Source organism: Lichenostomus cassidix, chromosome 18 (genome assembly GCF_008360975.1).
Source record: "Lichenostomus cassidix isolate B80296 chromosome 18, HeHo_3.0, whole genome shotgun sequence".
Lineage (NCBI taxonomy): Eukaryota > Metazoa > Chordata > Aves > Passeriformes > Meliphagidae > Lichenostomus > Lichenostomus cassidix.
In genome coordinates, this window is record NC_139498.1 from 633,924 (window position 1) to 647,305 (window position 13,382).

Consider the following 13,382-nt stretch of genomic DNA (forward strand, 5'->3'; position numbering starts at 1 on the left):
ATTCCGGTGTCGCCAGCGCTCCCGCGGTTCCCACGGCCGGCAGTGCGGGCAGCGCCGCGTGTCTGCAAATGAAGGATCAGTTCATGCTAATGAGGGTGCACCTGTATGTTAATATAAGGTCACGTGTATGTAAACGAGGCTGTCCCGCGGCGCTAATTAGCGCGGGGCCGGGCGGTGGAGGTTCTGTGGGTTCAGTGCGAGCACAAACGCGCAGGATTGGCGGCTCTGCCCTGCGAGGTGTCCTGCAGAGCCCCGGGCTGGCGCTGTCCCTCTGCACAGCACATCCCAGCGCGTCCCATTTGCTCCCACCGCTCTGCTTTCCCGTGCAGGATTTTGAGTGTGCACATTGCAGCGCAGCGCTGCCCGAGAATTGCTCCCGAGCTGTCAAAGACACCAAACCCGCCCCAGGCTCTGCGGTCACTCCGGCTCTGCCCCGTCTAACGCTGGCCTTCTGCCGGGCACTGCCAGCGCCGAGCGCTCTGACCCAGCGGCTCTGCCCCTCTGCACCGAGCCATTTCCAATTTAAAACATTTCCAGTCCTCTCTTTGTTCCCTCTGGCCTGTCCCACGCTGCTCTGAAGCGTTTCTCTCCTGAATGAGCCATTCCTCTGAAGCAGGGAAAGCTTTGTTTCTATGGAGAAACTCTTTCTGTGAAAGCTTATAAAGAATCGTTGTACAAGGGGAATTTCTGTTGACTAAAATGAACTGACTTGGAGACAATCCTGAGAGGATTTGAGTGGTCTCTTTTCCGGTATTTGCCAGTTATTTGGTACAACTCTGAGCTGCCAAACCCTGCATAGAGAATTAAATTCCCCACTGAAAAACTTCCTTGTCCACCAAATGGTCATTTACAAGTGAATGGGGTAATGCCAGACTGATGGGGCACCTGCCCCGGTGAAACCTTTACAGAGCTGAGGCACAACAGAGCCCAGGAGAGGATGTAAGCGCTTTACATTTTCCTTACAAAGCCAATTCTTGGTGCCATTTAATTTCGAGGAAGTGACTTTCAGAGCTGGGGGAGAAATGTTAATGATCCGTGTTGATGAGGAGGTTCCTGTCTACAAGAGATCCAGTGAGAGAAAACAGCACCATTGTAAAGAATAGTTGTTGGTAGTTTATTTACAACAAAATGCAAGGAAAAATACAATATTAAAAATAATAAATAACTTGGAAAAAAACAGAAACTAAGTGATATGAGAAAAATGACGGTCAAATTCTCCTGCTGAGCCTTGCACAATTTAACGTGCAGAGCAAATCAAGACTTGGTCCTTCTTTGATGGTGGTGATGTATTGCCTGATGTTGCCATCAGTACTCTAAATAAAAGAAATTAATTACTGGACATACAGAATCACGTGGAATTATCACAGAAATGAAATAAACCAATAAAACCTGTTTTAGTGACACCACAAAACTACAGGGGATCGTAATTCAATGACCATGCTGTTCATTTAAAGCAAAATATTGTTAGACTTATTTAGTAATTTTAACTTACACAGAGAAAACCAAGTCCAAACAATGGCAACAGAAAATCTCCTACTGACAAGATCTTGAATTCTCTCTTACTGCACTCACTAATTCATAAAAAGCATATACATTTGGCTTATTTCAAAGGATAACACATTGTTTTGAAGTTATAGTGCAGCAAGCTTCAAAGCAGTTTTAACAAAGTATAGCAGTCTTGTTACAAACTGATATTCAAGGAACAAATATTTCGGTTTCAAAGTCTCTACAGCAGCAATTAATGCAAATTGGCTACTAGATGTCACAAAATCACCTTCCAGAATAATCAAAAAAGCCAAAGAACAAGGTCAAATAGCTTCTTTCCATAGTATTTATCCAATCCTTTAAAAAAATCACCATTACATTCGTAAGAGAACCCATTAAATACATGTTTCAGGAATGTGCTGCTCCTCACAACTTTTATGGGTCCAATAAAAAAGGTCTCCCTTTTCCTCCAATAAAAGGTCTCCCTTTTTGATTTTTAGGAGATCAACCTTTCTGAAGCTGCAATGAATTGCCAGTTGTATTGTAATGATTGTTCTATCCAAAATACACAAAAGTACAAGCAAAGCCTGGGGGTTTTCATAGAAACTCGAACAAACTCATCACACTTTTTTCTCTGAATTCTCCTTGATAAAGAATTCCTTGCCAAGTCCTAGCAGAGCTGTGTTACGGAATTCTTGTCACTGTGGCAGAGAAGAGGAACATGGCTGAGGTGCTGCTCAGCTTTGCTGCCTGGCACCATGCTCTGTGGATGTACTCAGTAAATAATCACAGCTTTTATTTCTGCAAAAGAAGTGAGGAACACCTGCAAAACTCTCTATTTTAATCATAATAAATCTGTTTGAAAATACAACAGAAAGCACTGGGAAAAAAAATTCAGTACTGAAAACAATCCCTTTTCCTTAAGGTGTTACACTGAAATACTCAGACCTTCCTTCTCATTTCATTTTGTGTGAGTTTGTGTGTTTGCTGGGAATATTCTAGAAAAAGCCATCCTACCCTAAATACCAACCAACCAGCCAACCAATCATCCATCAAAAGGCATTTAAAGATCATATTGACAAATGGGTGATGACTGCTGGGGAAAGCAAGGCAGAGCTCAGCTCTGGGTGCTTCCACAGGCAGTGAAAACCTGGGGGATTCTTATCCAAAGCAGGGACACATTACAGATCTGTGGATTGGATTTGCTTAGGCAGCAGCACAGAGGCTGATTTCACAGGCAGAGCAGGAAGAGCACTTCTGGTTCCTCTACATCACCCACGATTGGTTTGCTTTTGAAAGTGACTGATTTTGTCCTCCTTCCCCAGACCAGGCAGTGCCTCAGCTCCCTCAGCAGATTGGACTGTTTAGCAAAGATGCAAGGCAGGAAAGAGAAAGGAGTCTCCTATTTTCTTCCCTTTACATTCAAGGTCTCACAGCCTGACCACCACTCCTCTTCCAGTGAGGAAAAGACAGAATTCATTGCTTTTGCTTCTCAACTGGCACAGTTCAGCTGCTTTTTGTCAATGTCACAGAACACCACTGATGAACACCAACACTCTGAGCTCACAAAAGGACATGGGAGAGCTAGTAAAATACATTATCTACAAGAAATAGGTGGTTTCTTTTACAAATTCTGTGCAAGATAGAAATAGTTCGATGGCCTCAAAGTCAGTATAATTAATTACAATTGGGGCTTTGATACAGTGATATTTTAGGTTTGAAAAGATTTGTGTTTTGTGTTTTAGGCCCCAAATCCTGAGTCATATTAAGCGAAATGTGGATCTGTTGCTGTTCAAGTACAATGCATTACAGGTCAAAGGTTTATAAACACACAGGAGAAGCCTGAGAGTGGGAAAGATTTCAAAATTAGTTATAAAAGAAGAAAATGGGAGGGTTTTCTTCTGTTAACCCTGCTTTCTAGTTGGCACTAATTTGCCTCAGAAGTCCTTGGCAGATTTACTCAATACCTACTCCTAATTATAAATGCTGTGACCTAGATGAGGGTTTGCAGGCAGAATACTGCTACAGAAAGATTGATTTTCGTTTATAGCATCCCCTCAGATTGTTCCATTGATGTCAGTAAGATGCACCATATGGCTTGAAACGCTACTTTAGGAATATATAAACTACTTTCTCTTGCATGCACTTTTCAGAAGGTTTTAAGAATCAAGTCTGAGGAAAGAAGTAATCTTTCCACACCAGAAAGATTATTTTAAGGAAAAAAAAAAACAAAAACCCAAACCAAAAAACCCAAAAAACCAACCAACAAACCACCACGACCTTAGTAGCAATTGAGTTATGTCACTCTTGCTGTGGCAGACATGGCTTATTGGGAGGAAACATGCAGGGTTAATTTAAAGGGGTTTTTTCGATGGATCTGGAAGAGTGAGAGTTTCTGGAGCAGACTTTTTCCGAGGCCGATCTTTGGGAACTGTTAGGAAATCAGGAGCATCTGTGGAGAGAGGAGTTGATGGAGCACTAGATGGAGCACTGCGGGTTGAGGAAGGCATGGAAATGTTAGAGATAGATATTGCCGGTGGGAAAATCCCAATCTTCTTGTTGGTGGCTTCCTGAGTGGCTCTTTCAAACTCTCGGACTTCATCCATTGTCATGTCTTCAATGAGAAGGAATGAAAGACAAAGGCATGTTAGAATAATTTCAAACAATCATTCCATTAACTCAGTTAAACTACTTCCATCCAAATCCTAAATCAGGAACGACTGCGTATCATGCATCTCATTAAGTGATTCTCCACATGAGTGCCTCCCCATTGTAACGTGCTGATTGGAGCACAATAAGCACAATGTAAAGGAAACAAGTTTTAAGTGCATTAATCATATACTAATGGTTCTTCTACCTGGGTCTGAGCTGAATAAAGATTGCTGCCTCTGTAATTGCTGGGAAAATCCAGTTACTACACAGGCAGCTAAAGAGTACATTTGGATATGCAAACAACAAAGGTAGAATTTTTCAGAACTTCAAACAAAATACAGCTAAAAGGAGTTTTAGGTTTTTAATTTACATTATGAGCCCAAATGGGCAAAGGATTGTCATGGTTTGTTCATCCGCTGTAATTATCAAGGGATGAAAAATTTTCTTTCCTTCCATTGTCTCAGAGCTGCAGTTTCATGCACAGGACTGAGCCTGTTTTGCTTTTCCACTAATAAAGCCCAAAGAATTCCCTCTCCCTTGACAAAGCCACAACTTTCAAAGCTGCGCCTTCCGACTTTCCATCCAGAAACTGCACTCAAACACTGCTGGGCAGGTGACAAATCCACTGCTCAGTTACCTGCAAAACGCAGGCAAAATGAGATGAGAGATTAAAGCCACTTTGGAGAGGCAATTTGGGTCCCCAGAGGTGCAGCAGGTGCCGAAGTGTCCTGGTGCTGCCCAACCCCAGCAGAGGGCAGAGCAAACCCAGCCTGGCCGAGCTCTGGCTGAGCCCCGCTGGGCAAAACCTCACAGAAAATCCCAAGGGAATAACATCTGCTACGAACTGGGAAGTTGAGCAGAAAATCAGCGAGGCTCTTGTGGAACCTGCTGCTCCGTGTCTGCAGTGTCTGCAGACGCCCACCGAGCCAACTGAAGGCTTTGCTGAGATTTTTGCTGAATGTCAAGGTAAATTCAAAATTTGAAGTATTTCATTAGACCATTTATAGTTTCCTTGTACCCTGAAAACTCAAAACCCCAGAAATAAAACCAGCTGTCTTTTAATCAATTAAGAAGTCTCACATATTTGAGTGTCTGAAGCACAGGACTGGCAGTGGGGATTACCAAATGTGTGACAAAATCCTGTCTTTGCAGGGCATTGATGATTTTACCCAGCTGCAGACATGTGCAGCCTTGGCTGTTGAAGCATCTTTATGTGTGTTCCAACATTATATTAAACAAATAAAAGCTTGCCTGGTGCCAGCAGCCTTCACTCTGCCCTGCACCACATTGTAGGGACCTTTCCAGCCCCCACTGCAGTTCTCAGCAGTGACAACAACGCCTGTTTCAGCTCTGACAGAAGTTCTGCAGTAAACAGATGGTCCCAGAGGAACTCTACCTACTCGTGTTGGAGAGAGCTTTGAACCTGTTTTGCTGGTTTACATTTCATTTCACACCCTGGAACAGCGTGTGTGTTTCTGCACTCAAAGGGTCCAAAATCCCCCTGAAATCACAGGGATTTTGATTGAGGAATTCTGCACAATATGGACCAAAAGCTGGCTTGGACAGATGAAGGGGACAGGAAGGTTCCTCAGTGCTCTGTCCATTCAAGGAAACTCTTGCTGAGTGGAATCTCCAAGACTCTTCATTTTCAATTCAGACATTAAACACTTCAAATGATTTTTGCTTTTTAGCTTATATTTGCATTAATTTCCTTCTACTCTGATATACAGTCAAGTAAAACAGTCCTTATACTCATCTAGGAAGACTCAGATTCACTTTTTTTTTCATTTATAACAACTTCTGTTCTGACCTCAATGACAATTTTTCCATATGGAAACTACAGGTGGCAGACTTTATTCAGAACCAAATCCTGAAGTGCAGAGCCAAAATCTGAATTAATTCTCTACTAAGGAGTACCCTTGATGTCAATGAAGCTGCTGCATTACAAGCACAAGAATTACCTTCCTGGGGATTACTCAGACTGTGTTTTCTCAGGCTGTTGACAACTGGCACTGAGCAAGAACCAAGGAAAGGCTTGGAGCCCTTCAGGCCTCTTTGCGTGACTAAACCCATCACTGAGTTCCACAGCAGCATTAGCAGAAATAAAGGAATAATGACATTTCAGGAGCAAAGACCACTGCATCTTCTCTATTTGCAGAGAGTATCAATCTCTAACTTTAGGCCTCTACTTGTGATGTCCAAGGTAATTAAATACTTTATGAAATTTCCATTTCTTTATGAATCAAAGAAGCTACACAGAAATCTGGCCTTTCCACAAACCACTGTTACATATTTGTGAAAATACTTCCCACCTTGTTGATAGCTAATCAATGACATTGAAATTACCTTGAGAAGAGTGAATAATTCATTAGATTTTTTTCCCTGGTGAAACAAAGAATTTTGTGAGTCCCATAGAAGTTTTCCACTCCCCATGTTCTCGGCTTTTTGACTGGACCACAGTGAACTCCTGCATTTTTTAACTATTCAAAGAATAGAAGGTAAAAATCCTCTTTAACTTCCTCTTTATGCATCCAGCTGACATTTGAGCATTGTGTTTTCCTGGAAGCCAGGGAGCTGTGTGAGCCCAACCCACCCTCCCTTACATAACTGCCAGTTTACAGTGCAAACCAAAGGCAGGATTGCACTTCATGGAGAAAGATTCTGTTCCTACTGAAGCAAGACCTCCCCAAAATTCCACTGCCTGATCAGCAATTGGTTGCTCTTCTCTGGTCTGTGCAGATGTATTGGCTGAGGATGGGCAATATGTTTTAAAAATCGACATACTCTTGCTTTGGCATGGCTCTCTATTTCATCCACAGTAGATGAATGTTGGTTGCAAACTTTAATGTTGGTTTTTTCATGCATATTTTTCTCGTATTCTCGAACATCATCCATAGTCATATCTGTAAAAAGTTCAAAATCGTTGGCATTTTCCATTGATTCAGTGCAAACTTCTTTTTTTTTTCCTAAGGAGAAGGCTCTAGGAACACAAAGGCTTTCAGCAGAAGCCAAAAAAGGATTTTTAAAAAAGCAAGGAGCAACTAGCTTTATGAAAATTGCCTCATAAAGGTAGTTGTGTCAGCCAAGGAAGGTGTGAGGTTAAGTCAAAGGGAGTCAGAGAACAGGAAGGAGTGGAAATTGTTTAGGAGAATCTATGTAATGTAAGGTAGGCAGGAAGTACTGAAGTGCAGGCCTTGGCAAAGGCCAAGATCTTCTAAAGAGATTTTAGAAGATCCTTTGGAATAAAGGATAGATACAGAAATATTATAAATATTTACTTACCTTTCCAGCACTTGTAAAAAGAATTTGCGTTAACTTTGCATTCTACATCTCATAACCAGCAAAACTTTTAGTGTTAGAGTCCACATCAGTTTAGATTCCAGAAACTAACACTTCCTTATACTGGTAAATCAATTAATAGTGACTGTGCTAACGGTTGTGTAGCCTCAAGCACTTTAACGAATGATAAGAATTAGAAATATCCCCAAATCAGGCTGATCCCAGCAGCAGCAGCACTGACACTGCCCAGCCTGCCAGGTGTCCACCCAGCACAGTGTGTGTGCAACACCAGCCATGGTTACACTTTTCACAGCATCTGTCATCAACCACAGCTCCAGCAAAACATAATGCATCCCATAATTGACTTGTGACTATTCCCAGTACTCTCCTGAGTATTCCTGTGGTTTCAGTAAATCCTCTGGGGAGCAAGGGGAGCAAGGAGGCACAACAGCAGTGGTGTCAGATTTGGGTCTGTTCTTTACGATGCTTCGGTAACTTCAGAGCCTCGTAAAAACAGCCATCAGCTTTTTACTCCAAACACTTAAAGAGCATTTTATTAGCACAGCCTGCTTGCAAATGGGTGCCCCTTTGGTCATGCACTGGGATCTGCTCTTGAGGTTCCCATTTTTCTCAAGTTTATGATGTGCCATTGGGATTTGGGAATTCTTGTATCACACCACTCCTTGTTCTGTGCTGTGAGGCTCCTGCTGCATTTTACGAGGCAGCTTTTAAGGCAAGATACAACTTCAGCTGTTCTAGTGCAGCACAATGTCAAAACCCATCAGTAAAAAGACATGCAGTCTAAAATTTTGATCAAAAGGAAACATGGAATAAAACTAACTTGCACTTTCACTCTTTTAGAGTTATCTGGAATGAGAAACAAGCTCAGAAGCTGTGTCAGTAACATGCTGGGATGCACTTTGCCAAGCAGAGAACATGCTCTTTATTAGTAGCTAATACTGAGAAAATAGAATTTCTTAATAATAAAGTTAAACACAATTTAGTAAATTAAATGACAAAACACTTTCATACAGGGTCAGTAACAGCAACCAGTCATTAACAACACATTGTGTATTAGACTGATTATTTGATTTAGTTTAGCTCACTACCATCACCTCCAGGTCTTTCTCAAACTTTTATATTAAAAGGTGTTAATAGATACTTAAAAATATTTTTTTGCTGCTATGTACTAAGTCTTGATTCATATCTATTTTATTAAGCCCAGATTTTTTAGGTTTTGTACTTACCCTAATAATTAAGCTCTAAAAGTACACTGTATTAGTTAGCAAAAAGTCTCACTCTGACAGGAAAAATCCATAAGATAATTGTGTATCACAGTATTTCATTAGTGGAAAGAGTATTTTTGACAGGGTGATTTCAGACTTAGTGAAATGTTTTCAGAAAAACATTGTGAAATGTTTTTGAGCTAAACCTGTTCTGTATGTCTAACTCCATGGCTGGAAACTTACCATACCACTCATCCACCCAGGCAAACGCCTGCCGGTGCCCAATCAAGAGGATGTCTCTGACCACCTGCAAGCAAGGAAAGGGTTAAAGGCCTCAGCAGCAAGAAACATCTCATCTGTGCCTTTCAACAGCATTGAAAGTGAGAAACCCTCAGACAGTTTTGTATCTCAAGCCATGCTGGCTCTGAAGGGCTCCTAATCCAGCTTCCCACTGGATCTGTTGCCAACACTCAGTCATGGCTTTGACTAGCATGGGAATCCATTTGGGAATGCCTACAGAATCCACTAATCTTTAGCCAATTAGACATTGTGGGCCTCTTCTTTTTCCTTTCCACTTTTTCAAACATGTAGGAGGCCAATACTATGAAAAATGTTATCACTTGGCAGTTATGCTATTCATTAATTGATTTTTTAGTAGACATTGTAAACTTTCCCACTATCTGCTTCGAAGGAATTCTGCACCTCACTACTCCCTGTATGGGACTCCTGTGTACTCAGAAATACTTCAGCTCATATATTTGTCAGAGCACAGAAGATGTTATTGATAATTTTTCTCAACCTTAGGTTGGATCAGCTCCAGGCTTTGTCAAGTTTGTACCCAGAGTGAAGTCCTTGGCTCTGCCCCAGATCCTTCAGACCTTGTGAGAGGTCTGAACAGACTGGGCTGAGCTCCCAGCCTTCTGCACAGCCACAGCCACATTCCTGGGAGTGCTTGAGTTCTGCTCATGTGAAGGATAAGAAACAGCTCCTGTTTCACTGACCTTGTGTACAAATTGCTCCACTCTGGTTTGAAGTCCCCAGACTTCGAATTTCACAGTCACAAGTTTGTAGGAACACATAATTGGCTGATGGGTCTCTCTCCAGCCTTCTTTTAATTGGCCTCTGCCAGTTTTCTGTGACTTGAAATATTTGGGATCCTGCAAAACAAAGAAAACATACAGGGAAATGCAGGAGGGGAAGTAGTGTTTGTCAGCTTGCTAAAGTAAATGTTTTGATTTGACATAAAATATTAAAACATGCTAATAAACATTATGAAAAAGTAATAGGAAATTGCCTGAAACATGCACTAGGATATCCTGCAATCCAAGCCTGGCAGTGAATCAATGGCAGCATATTCTTGGAGATGCACTGACAATCATCTCATCTAGGACGTTTTCTGCTATAAGGAAATCTATTATTGCAAGTCATTACAATGCAGTGAACTCCAAGGGTTATTTATGGCCTTTGGAAAAAAAAAAGGTGCTTAAATTATGCATTAAATAGATGACAATCAGGAGAAAAATGAACAAAAATTTGATAACTACTCTGATCTTAATTTTGTTTCATTCAGTGTGAGCTTATGTATCATTCACCATTCCTGTTTCCTACTGTTTAGTTATCTCCTGACTTCTGGTTTTATCATAAACTGAAACTCTGCCATTAAAGCTCTTCTGCAAACCTCTAATGAGGTGAGAGTCTTTCCTCCCTGTGAAAGTCACTGCTTTTATTGCTGACACAGGCTTTGCAAAGTGGAGACTTTGAGCTCGCAGCATAATAAGATTTCAATGTTAAATCACCATAAAAACAATTCAGCATCATCATTTATCAGAGCAACACCCCCTGCATAGCACAGCTCATGGCCACAGGGCTGCCAATCTTCTCACCCAACAAAGCTCAACCACAGATGGATCTACACATTTTCTGGTTGAAAGAGTTGTTTAATAATTGATCATTGCCTGAAGCAATCAATATAATAATAATAATAAAAGAAAAAAGGGAAGAACTAAGACATAATATTCAGAAAGATCTAACATTCAACTAGGAGATTCCTTGAATAAAAAAATAATTACAGAAAATATTATTTCAAATATGCCTCCAAAATATTCCAGTGTGAAATAAGGATCTCTAAAAAGGGAAAATAGTTTCCTATGAGGCAGGGTCTGCTGCTCCTTACACACACACACAGTGCTGGTGTGATGGAGACATTGCCTTGATTCAGCATTTCAGATACACACTTTAATAATGCTGAGTGTTGTACTTTATAACCCTTCAGAGATAATCAGATCTATAACAGAATAACTTCAGTGCAGTCCAAAGGAATTTAATGTAATCAATTTGAGTCAGTATCAAATATTTGGAATTTCTAACTAAAACTTAAATAATGAATAACTGTCCTGCATCACTGCTTGGTCCCAAGTTTTATGAGTTGGCTCTGTTTGTTTTGGTGAGTTTAACCCAGCAGACAAGGAGACACAGACTGGGAATCACTGTGAACTTGGTGGCCACAATCACCCACTCAATGCAACTCATCCATGACATCTTGCCCAGCTGCAAATTCCCTTAAAGCACCCAGAGATGGCACCTCTGCATGCCCTAATCCTGTCCCTTTTTCTTGAAGGACATGAGGATTAGTCACAAATTGGCTGGAGAGCTCCCCAGGAAGTGCCAGACGATGATGGACTTGTGGGCAGCTTGCATCAAACAGCTCTTGGGGAAATTCCTGCCTCTCTGAAAACATGAGTACATTGATCCTATGGAAGGCAGACCTCTGAGAAACAGATTTCCAGCCTGCTGTGTGGAAGATCAAGGTGTTGAAGACTTTCCTGAGTGCTCCTCAGGGAGCTGAGACTCCAAGGCTGCACAAAAGCCAAGGAGGGCGATGTAAGGCACACTGTGACATTGGGCAAAGGCAGCTGGAGAATTCCATGTCCGTGCCATCAATTCAAAGGGCAAAAGTGTTTGACAGAGGTGAACTGTTGTAAGGAGAACTAATATCACTGGGCTTTAACCCAGCTGCTAAAAAATTACACTTTAACAACATCTTGGACTATTTTAGAAAGACACAAATTCTGTCTCAGCAATTGCTTGTGCTATGGATCATACAGGAAAGTCTTTAGAGGAAGAAGCTCTACATTCATCTCTACATTTTGCATGTAATTACACCTTTCCTAGGCCTCTGCTACTGACCAGAGCCACGGAGAGCAGGGCATGCCAGAGGGACTTTGGTAGGACCAGGACTGCTCATCCTCTGCTCTTCAACGCCTGCTCCAAAGCCCACTGAAATTAATGAGAACTTGGACAAGAATGATTTTATGTGCTCAACTCCTGGGTTCAAATTGGCAGACTAAGGCTCACAGACTGCAATCCTCTCTGCAATTATGCATAGAAGGTCCTTCTATAACAAAAAACAAAGCAGGGCTGATGGCACACATACTTGAAGCTTTTTTTTTCTGTGACTAGAAACTGGGCAAGCTGAACTTTGCTCTGACCCCACTTTTATGTTATTATTTAGATATTTAATTTTGTGTGTTCTTCATTTTTGCTTTTAGACACCCATACTTTTCTTCCTAGAGTAGGCATCATCCAAAGAATCCTGAGCCTATTCACTATTTTCCCCTTGATTTATCTACTGGCAAAATCCTCAATCTGTTTTAAATGTAATGGCATAGCTAAAATCTTTTTGTTTAAATAACCTTCTCATCCTTTTATCAGACACAATTTATTAGGAAAGCCCATCTGGCAAATCCTTTTGCTAGAGGAGCAAAACCTACTCTGTATTTGCAATACATTATTGCCAGGTGCAGAGTGATTTAAAAATAGCACTTCTGCCAACAGAGCAGAAACATCATAACCCGTGAGCTGGGCTTAGTTGAGAATAAAATGTAAAATTACAATGAAATAAAAGCCCCTCTATGCAGGATATGGTTTCAAACCTAGTGCTCTCCCACGGATTATTACTTAGACCATGAGTCCTGGCTCAACATGGTTATTGTTGGAGTCTATTATTTATCATTTAGCATTTATTTACTTAACTTTCTTCACAGACGTCAGGGGCATCAGATGTGGAATGGCAACACCCTTTCCAGGAAGCAAACACCAACACAGCACTGGCTTGTTGCAATGCCTTTTCACAATTAATTCGGAGCTGTTACTTTGTACTTAGAGTTAAATAATGAAATGCAATTGTTGTTTACAGCAAACCTCCAAATCTTTATGGAACACTTGCCCTCAGCTCTGCCATGGTATCAGCCTGACTGGAAGCTGCCACAGCACCCTGGAGCAGGCAACACCTGCTTGTGTGTGTGCTGGGAGCCTGCATGGGACATTGTCACCCCTGTCACCCTTCTGCCTGCCCCTGCTGCTTGTGTGGCCATTCCAGCACCGGCAGAGGTCCCCAGGCTGAACCTCTGCCACAGGTGAAAGTGCCCAGATGCTTGCTTGCTTGCTTCCTTCCTTCCTTCCCCTGGATTAATTTTTTTCAGACTTCTAAGGCAATATCACAGTGCTTTTGAAGTGCAATCATTTTTTCCCTATTTAAGCTGAAGACCATTTTGTTTGATCTTGAATTTCAGAACCAATCATGGGTTTAATACCTGTCATCTGGCATTTCAGTATCAGCTGTAGTTGCTAGGTTTTAGATTTCAGCTTTTATAGCCAGGGCTCAGGAAAGATTTGTTGATGTAAAGATGCTACTATAGACATTTATGTGGAGTCATTTTTAAGGACTTTCCATTAAATGGT

The 13,382-nt window shown here is 41.4% G+C and overlaps 1 protein-coding gene across 1 annotated transcript in view; it reads right to left on the minus strand.

Moving 5' to 3' along the window:
* Nucleotides 1–1,090: 1,090 nt before the first annotated feature.
* Nucleotides 1,091–13,382, minus strand: part of PITPNC1 (phosphatidylinositol transfer protein cytoplasmic 1) — a 76,543-nt gene continuing 64,251 nt past the window's right edge. The window contains 4 exon segments of the mRNA XM_085077323.1: nt 1,091–3,848; nt 3,851–4,099; nt 8,886–8,949; nt 9,644–9,799. Of these exon segments, the coding sequence (XP_084933449.1) occupies nt 3,787–3,848; nt 3,851–4,099; nt 8,886–8,949; nt 9,644–9,799 (531 nt within the window). The 3' untranslated portion in view covers nt 1,091–3,786.